The following is a 10,806-nucleotide window of genomic DNA, read 5'->3' as shown; positions in this document are numbered from 1 at the left end:
CTGTTTTAAGGTTTGATGTTGTTTTCTCTCAACCAACTGGTTTAAAAAATATGTAATTTGAAACGAGAAAACTTTGTGTACGTAGTTTTTTTAATGCAAAACAAGACAGGTACCTATTTGACCATAAGTTTCTCTCGCACCTGATGTTCATGAAATACAGCAGCAAGCAGCGAATTTCAGTCCCTAGATATTAACGAAACGCTTAGTGCTTTTAGTTACGAGTTAAATACAATGTTTTCGTAAAAGAATTAGAAAAACTGTGAAAAACAAAAGCCAGAAGGCATGCAGGGAGGAGCTAGCAGCATCATCAAATCTTAAAGTGTTTGCCAACTTTAATGCAACTGAAACTATGTAGTTTAAAACAATAGCTTAAGATTTTAACGGGCAAACTATTTAATACAACCAACTTAGTAATAAGTAATTAAAATAATTCCTTACCTTCCCCAATCGCAACTGGAGCGCCGCTTCATCTTGCCAGCCGAAGCTTCTAAAAGTATTGCACATTGTTGCTACCGCGCTGGTGTTCTTTTGAAACTGAGATCCCGGGAGAAATTAGCTGCTTTGATCTCTTCTGCAGTCGTCAGAGGCAGTGGAAAGGAAACACGAATGCACTGGGTTTTATGCTTATTAGGTTTAGGTTGGTTTGTATTTTAAGCCGAGATTTGAATTGAGGAAAGTGTACAGACAGAGGAATGATGTTACTTAAAATAATAGTAGAGGGATGCTGAGTCGAGATATAAGTTTGTTCATATAGGTTAATTGATTTTGTGTAAATGTAAGGCATGGACCNTGTGCCGGTATGCACAATACTTAATCTCTTCATATCTTATCTTGATCACGTTCACAGTGTCAGCACATTTATCACGTATAGTGCTGATGCTGTGACGTCATTTACCTTTGATCTATATCGTATAAATAGTCGCGCAGTTCACATTAATAAACAGACATATAGCAGAGACTAACTACTACCCGTATCTCATTCATACGGTCTCCCTACCATGGCACAAATTGGTGACCCCGACGAAGAAGAAGAACCCGACGAAGAAGGTGATCCCGACGAAGTTGCCACAAATTGGTGACCACGACGAAGAAGAAGAATCTGACGATCCCGATGAAGATGGCACAAATTGGTGACCCCGACGACGAACCGGACGAGGAAGACGATCCAAACGAAGATGACACAAATTGGTAACCCCAACGAAGTCGAAGAAACAGACGAAGCCGACGAACGACGACGAAGATAAACGTACCAAGCCAACGTGATGTGAGACGTAACCTCCATCACCCACCACCATCTTCAGCGTCAGCCTCCGCCAGCCTTCATCTGACATGGAATCAAATTGGCTACCCCGATTGAGCAGAGCAAATCCGTGACGTCACTTCAACATCAATCATCGTCATCATGTCAACTCCGTGCAAGTCGTGCAACACAACACTATGAGAAGTCGCTGCCAGTACCCCTGTCACATCCGTATTCCCGATTTCTAAAAGGACCAACCTCGTCTATGTAGCTGGAAACAGTGTTGGAACTTCAAAAGAATCAAATAGCTAATAAAAATTAGAGAATGCAAAAATAATGAAGTCTCAGCAGTTCAACAGTCAACTACAACATCAGCAAAATTCAAGACCAAACAATGGAAAATGTGCTAACACAGCTATAACATGTGCAATTGAAATAATGATTGTGCCATGACCGTGAAAATTTGCGACGCAGCAGTTACAGGCCAAGGTCGCCTAGTCAAGTAAGAAGATTTTGTTATTATAATATGTATCAACGTATGCAGAAAAATGTGAAAAATCATGTGATTGGAAAAAAACGAAACAAGGAAACTAAAATTCGCACAGCCAGCATGGCTTCTGTGCTATCTACCCGTCTAACCGCCTTATTGTTACCGACTGAAAAAGTGGTATGAGGTTTTTAATCGTTACGGGAGCAACATATCAGTGATAATAATCAACAATGCTAAATGAGCAATATGTTATATACCACGAATGGTTCAAAGATAAACACTTACGGTGAGAAAACGCTGACTCTTAACTTGGGAATTCAATCATTTAGAAAAATGTGAGTCCCTCCAGAGCGAATATTTCTTAGGTTATCCGATAACGAGCCAAGGAATCGCCGAACAGAGCAGAAATCAAAATAATCGATGAATTGAAACACAGTTAAGGAATTGAGAAAATTACGCAGCCGCGTATCGAAGTTGAATACTTTGAATATTTCAAGAATGATAATTCGCCTATCCTTTGGTCTTCAGAAGCCGATAACGCTTATGAAATGTGCAAGGACACAAGGCATGAACGCTGTGACTACAGCGCACCCATCGCGTAACGCCGAGTTTGCGCGAGGCCAACCCACGACTGTGAAAACGCTAGCTAAGGAAGAAGCCAGTGTATATTTTGTTATATTCTCATGTTTATAAACACTTCACTATTTTTTACCACATGATTTGTATAAACTAGATAGTTATTGTAATTTATATTATGTAATTATTATTTTTATTTCTTGTATGTAAGTATGTAGAGATTGAACATTGAACCTGTATTAACGTAGATAAGTAATTTATGTATGTTATTGTAATTAGCGCATTTTTTTCTCTTATTTAGAGGGGGGGAGTACTGTGCCGGTATGCACAATACTTAATCTCTTCATATCTTATCTTGATCACGTTCACAGTGTCAGCACATTTATCACGTATAGTGCTGATGCTGTGACGTCATTTACCTTTGATCTATATCGTATAAATAGTCGCGCAGTTCACATTAATAAACAGACATATAGCAGAGACTAACTACTACCCGTGTCGCATTTATACGCTCCCCTACCATGGCACACTGTGCACCTAAATGTGCTTGGACAAAGTGTATGAAACTAATTATTGACCACATAAGTAAAGTATGTGAACTTACAGACCATTTCGTGTGTAGCTACGAGATCAAACTAACGAGAAAAAGTGTGAAAAACAACAGCGACCCAATGGCATGCACGGAAAGAGCAAGAATCGTTATCATCATGACTAAGTATCGTAGTGTTTGCCAACCTTAATACAACTCATACTAGTTTAAAACAGAGCTAAAATATTTTAACGAGCAAACTATTTAATACAACCAACTTAGTAATAAGTAATAAAAAGAATTCCTTACCTTACCCAATCGCAACTGGAGCGCCGCTTCATCTTGCCAGCCGAAGCTTCTAAAAGTATTGCACATTGTTGCTACCGCGCTGGTGTTCTTTTGAAACTGAGATCCCGGGAGAAATTAGCTGCTTTGATCTCTTCTGCAGTCGTCAGAGGCAGTGGAAAAGAAACACGAATGCACTGGATTTTATGCTTATTAGGTTTAGGTTGGTTTGTATAATTAAGTCGAGATTTGAATTGAGGAAAGTGTACAGACAGAGGAATGATGTTACTTAAAATAATAGTAGAGGGATGCTGAGTCAAGAGGTCGAAAGTTCACATAGGTTAATTGATTTTGTGCAAATGTGAGGTGTAAAAATAGTGTGTATCCCAATAATTTATACGCGATGCTTTGTAAATTATGAGTAAAGAGACATGACACGTGAAGGAGATAAACTGTTATAGGTAGTTTGAAATTTTGAAGTCCCTACTGTCTACTACGAAAATGTCACACACAAATGTAATGCTATCGCCAGTATTCACAAACATTACTATGAAGTCTCACAGTGCGCGTGGACGCACAGGGTGACACACGAACCAATCACAGAGCTCTATTCAACGCTGTGAGTTCGATTTGCGGCTTCACCTAAGCAAGCATAGTTTGTGAATACGGGCTTAGGTCTCTCCAATATCGTTGTATGTTTAAAGAAACTCTAAAATGTAGCTTTCTCAAAGGCCTCAACTCTAAATCGATTTAATACGCCCATTACGATTAACGATTCATTAATCGTACCCATCGATTACTGCAATCGTCTAGACGTATCGGTGACAGGATGCGTGCCGCCGCTTCCACGATATGAAACTGCATCAATTTATATTATTGGATCCGGTTCCCATCTATCCCAGAAATTGATATTTTAGAATTCATGACTCAGCGTTGAGGGTGGAGGGAGTTTAGAGAATATTTACAAAAAATCGACGCTAAGCGTTTTGACGACAAGGAATAAATCTGCTTGAATAAAAGTAAACTATTTTCTTTTCCATTATAGGTATTGATATTATATTGATTTTTTACGATTTCTTTGTAAGTCGTTTGTGTGAAAAGCATAATAATATACATTTCTGAACGTCTGTAGTCCTTTTCCAAAATTTTCTTTTCGGGAAAATTACTGTAGTACCTACTTACCTATTTATTTATTTACTAGCTTTCCGCCCGCGGCTTCGCCCGCGTGGAATTTTGTCTGTCACAGAAAAACTTTATCGCGCGCGTCCCTGTTTCAAAAACCGGGATAAAAACTATCCTATGTTCTTTCCCGGGACTCAAACTATCTCTATGCCAAATTTCATCAAAATCGGTTGCGACGTTGCGAGGTTTAAGCGGGAAAGCGTAACAGACAGACAGACAGACAGACAGACAGAGTTACTTTCGCATTTATAATATTAGTTGGGATTGTCCAGTATTGTAGTAAACAATTATTGTAATTTTAACAGTTTCTTCGGCCAGTATCATCATCATCATCATCGTCATTTCAGACATAGGACGTCCACTGCTGAACATAATATCCCCCAATGACTTCCATATTGACCAGTTGGTAGCGACTTACATACAGTGCTTTCCTGCTACCATTATGAGGTCGTCGGACCCACACTGCGTTTTCTGGTACGTGGCTTCCAGTACTGGCCAGTGTATTTCTATTATAAAAGGACTTACAGATAAGCCTATTACAACGTTTGCTAGGAAAAGTTGTCACAGTCCTAGCACCAATGCAAGCCAAAAGTTGGCAACTGGAAAAACACGTGCCAGTGTATGAATAAGTCCCCGCGCATGCAGCGCTTGTGGCGCGAGTAGGGTTTCCATTGGTTCCTTTTATCTCGAAAATTCGTGTAAATGTTATTTTCTAATATTATAATCACTATTCGTCCACAGTTTTACACTTCTTTACTCCATAGTGAAATAAATAATGGATTCATTTAATACCACATTAGTCAATATTTTTCCGGAACTATACATACATATCTAGTTATGTTTTAGTTTCTCCTGTTGCTTCTTCTCAGCTCTACAGACACTTATTGTCCCGGAGTAGTTGCACTTGAAGTTATACTACCAAGTACTTATTATTATTCTGTGATACTACTTACTCGTAGGACGTGTAAAAGCACCTTACAAATGACTTCTTACATTTTCAGGCAGTCTTCTTATATCTTAGATCTCTAAGATAGCGACACCTGGTGACTGGAACAATATTTGTGCCTAACCTGTAGTTGTTGTATTTTCGGGTGACCCTAAACTCGATCTTGGGCGCCCTCGACTGAATACTTTAGGCCTGCGCCCGCATTAAATTTTTAGGACACTGCAGGGGCATGGTGTGTTAGTGTGTTGTTTTTTTCTTTATTTTAATCCAATCCGAAAATCCAGTGCCAACTGGAAATACAATGGATTACATCGGAAGTGATAAAGATGATTTAAAAAAAAAACGGTATGCAGCCTTGAAGCCCTTGTTACTTCCATGATGCTGGAAAAACTGGGAAATTTTGGCACTTGTTTTGTCTCTATCATAAACATTTTTTTCTTAAAACCGTGTTTAAACGGTTTTATTATGAATATTTTGCACATGAAATAAGGTTTATAATTATTACTCTTAGGCAAACCATAAACAATATCTTAGCCAATTAATTATAACAATGTAATGAAGCGCTGTAAAAATAACGGTAAACATCAGTTCGTTTACCCTAGTGGAAAAAATATTTCGGTTCGTAATTGGTTTCGAAATAAAGGCGCGGTGCCAACTCGCTAGTCACCAACCAAACTCAATCATTGCTGAGGAAATGACCTTTTACTTTTACACTTTTGTTCCGGAAAAAGTTAATTGACAAGTTAGTTAAAGGTAAAATATCGTTTGGTGGCACATTTATAAATAACACCATCTTTTATTTTAAGGTTTCGTACCTAAACTGTAACTGCGGGATCAAATTTTAAGTCTTTTAGAGATCTTTTCTATTTGCGGGCTGTATCTTATGGACCATAGTTATAGAATATACTAACCTATATGACGGGATACACAAAAATGTATCCCTACATTAAACTTATGGCAATAGGAGAATCAATCTTGTACCTACATATTCGTACAATGTTATTGTATAAAATGCGACTCACGCTTGGTGGTTTTTCTTTTATTTTCAAATGTTATGAATCTTGTTTGTAGTAAATTGCGACGTGGCGCGGTGCAACTGTAACTATTTTGCAATTTTAAGAAGATAAAAAGAAAAGAAAATATTTTTTTATGATTTTTTTAATAAATTCACCTTAAAACTATTGACACTTAGCATAAGGTAACATTATTTATGTTTGACTATGACACTCAGTGTCCGTACTCCCACTCGGAGGTTTTCAATTATTTTACAGTCACACAAAGGAAAAGAGAGTGTTAAAATACAGCAAACAGAAGATTTTTATACAGAGTTTACTTTTTGTCGTTTAGATAAAGGTTCGTTCATAAATGTGTCAAGAGATGGCGTTGTAAGTACCTTGCAACGCGGTAGTATTCATTTTCCTTGAGCCATTTCAATTTCGTGATTATTTTGATGTTTTCAACTCTCTCTTTACAAAGTGCGAGATTTTTTTAAATATACATCAGTTTGATGACTGATCTGGCAGTGAACGTAGCAAAACTATCTTTTTTAAAGCTTTTACACTTATAGCTTCTAAAAAGACAATTTGGATTGAAAATGTGTTGAAGTATCAATTTTTGTTAAATATTAATGAGATTATACAATATAATAAATAAATAGTACTTGTAGTTAAACCTAACTACATACTGACCCCTTTTAATTTTTATACATTTTTTGCTTTTTAATTATGTATTTATAAGATTTAATACAAAATTGTCTTAAGTTTTTTTGTTCACATTTTTTCACTCTGAGAACAAAAAAATAAACTGAAAATTATTGTATCTACCTAATGTACAGTATGTACATACACACTTAATTTACATACTTTTTACACAATAATATTATCTAAGTCTTTATTGTTTTGTAGCTATTAATAATACAATTAATTACAAGAGATCGAAGTATTGAAAATTCAATTCTTCAAAATACATACATTACGTTGTACTAATTAAGGCAAAGAACAGATATTTTTTTTAAATGTATAAATATTTCACTTTAATTTCGATTTTTATGAAACAAAATTCTGATTTACTTGAAATATTTGCTGGCCGTAATTTTTTTGTAAAACAAAAATATTGAACATATTTTGCAAAAAGAAAATGGCGTCTAGCACACTAAACTGCTATCACACAAAACAACAAACTATTGCTAAACTTGCGAAAATATCGGGTCCATAGTCCATACTTTTAAAATCGTTTTCTTGTAAATTAAATATTTTGAACGTTATTTTACATTAACTCAGATTTATAAAGTTTTTGGTTTATATCATTATTCAACCATCAATATTTCGGCAAAATAATCGTTATTAGTCGTTTTTCTATCGATTTAGGTACGTATTTTTATCGAGATTTATTCCAAAAAAAAAAAAAAACGGCAGCGATACATTTTTTTGGAATCTGTATCGAATTGTCGGTTGTCGGTAAGGTTTGGTCTAAGTGATTTCGTTTCGTAACTCAATCAATGGCCGACTTTTGTCCTGACCCAGTGAAAAGGCCATTTTTTGACACAAAAAGCAATTAAATTTTGTAACCAATACGCAAATCTTTACCCTGCTTTGTATAATTTTAAACGAAATAAATATTTACGTAAGAAGCTATGTAAGAACTGAAATCATTATACTTATTCCAATTTCTTACATAGGCACCTGAAGTAATGAGCAATTTTATCATTACTATTGATAAATATTTTACAGCCATTTATAAACTAATATCTATAAGGTTTCAGGGCTAAATTAGTGTTAAGTTTGGTATAATTGCTTGGTATCAACTACCCAATCCCACCTCATTAAAAAAGCTGATTATTAAAAATACAAGAACCCAGAACTTCCAGAAGTTATGCAAAACAATTGAACGATAATACAATTACACAGATCCTCAATCGGTCCGCACTTCACAGATAAAGAAGGTTTCGAAGGAGCAAGGAGAGTCATTCCACTTGAGCCCTTTGTCGTCTCGATTCCAGAGTTCTAGACAATTCTCTTCTTCCCCGTTCTCGTATCTGAAGTTGTTTGGTTCTCCCGCGTTCCAGTTGACGAATGTTAAAGGACGCCCGTTGGCCATCCAGAAGAAGTTGCCTTCTTCAGCCAAGTCCGTTCCCGACGTCCAGAAGTGCTCGCGTCCATATCCTGAAAAGATGATGAGAAGTTGTTGAGAAAATGGTCGTGTTTTGCAACAAAATTGGCCTACCATGAAACTTTCACTCGATTGTGTTGTGAAAACAATGAAGAATATGTAACATGGAGTTAAAGAAGTGGGGAGTTTATTGAACAAAGTAAGTATTTAAAATTATATCATCGTGTGCCTTCTCAATCCTGTACCTTTAGCAAGACAATGCTAACCGCAAGTTATAGTTGCTTTCTACATGTTTAAATTAAACACATCATTAGAAAGCTGATTAATTGGCTTTAATCATAGATTAGTATAATAAAAGGTAGTAAAATGATTAGTAATTTAAGAATTAGGTTACATTTTCATGAAACTTAAAGTCCGATTATGAGTTTCTTTATGTAGTTTGTAATATCTCATGAAAATTACAATCGCAAAATATTTGTCGTTTTCAATAAGCATTTCTATAGGTTATTATTTTTAGTATCTATTTAAATGCACTGAAAGCTGTTAAATGGTAAATTCTGGTAAGAAAATGTTGTGGTAAGGTAACGAGTAAAATGGCTGGTTGTGTTTTACTATTAAACGTTATGTGATTGCTTCTGGTATTGAAATACTCAAACACCTTTCGACTCATTTAACTTAATTTCAAATCGATATTTCTGAACGTTCATATCTTATTATTGCTTTACTCCAAAAAGGTTTATGCGTTTATTTTATTACAACACTTTCATAATTTAATTTCTCCGATGTTTCCCTACCACTTTTAGCTTGGTCCACAGGCCAAGTCACTGGATTGAATTTTTAAATATTTTTTCTTCCAACAACTGGGCCCACTGAGATTCTGGAGTAGATTTTTGTTGATTTGGTGTTTAATTTATTACTAAAACATTGATGCCAGTTCCCCGTGGACCAAGCTAAAAGTGGGCCAAGTCGCTGGAAGACTCCAAACTAAATATCTCCACTGGGAATAAAGTACTGTAAATTTTTAAGCTGCTGGTATTTTCAAGGGCAAAAATGTACTTAGTTGAACGTCTAACCCTAACCTTGAGTTAAACTGCAATTAAGCTAGCCCGGGCTCGTTGAGTAACCCTTGCTGGGAGCAAACAGCGGGTATACGTTGCTGCTGCTTCATTAAGCAGGGTTATGAGTGTTCTTATGGCAGGTAAGCGAGTGAGCGTGGCATGGCGTGACTTTTGTAGACGTTTTAACGCTCAGATTCTTGCAATAGCTTTTATTCTCTCAGCAGGTTTTGAGGTAACTACACCTGTCTCAGAAGAAAAATCCAGGTTTGATTCCCAATAGGGGCGAAACTTTCTGCTTGGTTTGATAGGTGGTAGAGTTTGTTCTAATTCGCCTAACTACTATCATCTTATTCTTACTTAAGTCTGTTGGCTTAACAATGAAGTTAATAGCGTTTTCATGTTTTAGTAGTTGGAGTAAAATTACCAGTTCTGCTCTGGTGCAGAATTTTAGGTGAAGCGCGCTTTCACCTTCACCTTCATCATCGATTTTCATCAGGTAAGATGCAGACCATAAAAAAAGAGATGTCTCAAATAGCTGAGAGAGGTGGTTATGTTAATCTGTAGGTTATTTCCAAATCCAAACCAATGCCTATCTTCTACTATGTTATATGGATATATGGTTTCGTTGGGGTCCAATGGTAGTGTAACTTCCCCCCGTGACAAACTTGACCTTCACTGGTTGGGTTGGCGGTCAAGCTGTAGATCCTTCACAGGAGTTGCAGCGGTGGGAAAGAGAGGTGGGAATATTTTTATTTATTTTCTACGAAGGGGTGAAACAAAATAAGTAGATAAATAATTACCGGAGTCCTTGACGTACTGCTCGAGTTTGTCGTTCTCCTGCTGTGAGGAGATAGAGGCCAGGTGCATCCCGTGGAACCGGCAGTACTGCTGCGCTTTGAACCAGTTCGCCTGGAAACAAACAAGTTATTGAATTAGCTTTATTGATTCAACATGTCGAAACTTAATATTCGTTTCAGGCAAATGACGACCACTGCTGGACAGAGGCCTCTCCCAAGGATTTCCTAAACGATCGGTCCTGCATTGCCCGCATTGAGGCTCTTCCCGCGATTTTAATATTATAATCAAGAAAAAGTTTTAAAATTTAAAACCTTATAGCAAAAAAATTAGAGAATCTTGACCTCTCTAATTTTTTTGCTCTAAGGCTTAAGCGCTTTTCACTTCTTAGTATTTTAACCCTAACACTGCGGTTCGTCACAATAAAGTTACGTAAAAAAATTGTAAAAATTACGGAACGAATCATGATGAAACTATAAAGTTTCATGTGGTTTAGTCGTTATAACACAGTAATAGTAAAGCAGCCTATAGGTGTTTGTCAACAATTAGTGATATTATTATGATCTTCTAAATCTAAAGAGTAATACCATCAAAACA

General features: G+C 36.5%; 1 protein-coding gene across 4 annotated transcripts in view; it reads right to left on the bottom strand.

Annotated features, from left to right (window-relative positions):
* Window positions 1-6,398: 6,398 nt before the first annotated feature.
* LOC114358700 (CD209 antigen-like protein C) overlaps window positions 6,399-10,806 on the bottom strand; it is a 99,860-nt gene continuing 95,452 nt past the window's right edge. For all 4 annotated transcript variants that reach the window (XM_028312731.1, XM_028312730.1, XM_028312733.1 and 1 more), the window contains 2 exons: window positions 10,215-10,323; window positions 6,399-8,409 (listed from right to left, as the gene is read on the bottom strand). In XM_028312731.1, the coding sequence (XP_028168532.1) occupies window positions 8,159-8,409; window positions 10,215-10,323 (360 nt within the window). In that variant the 3' untranslated portion in view covers window positions 6,399-8,158. The remainder of the gene's footprint in view (window positions 8,410-10,214; window positions 10,324-10,806) is intronic.

This window comes from Ostrinia furnacalis, unplaced genomic scaffold (assembly GCF_004193835.3).
Source record: "Ostrinia furnacalis isolate ACB-3 unplaced genomic scaffold, ASM419383v2 OfSCF4102, whole genome shotgun sequence".
NCBI lineage: Eukaryota > Metazoa > Arthropoda > Insecta > Lepidoptera > Crambidae > Ostrinia > Ostrinia furnacalis.
This window is presented reverse-complemented; position numbering and strand designations above follow the sequence as displayed.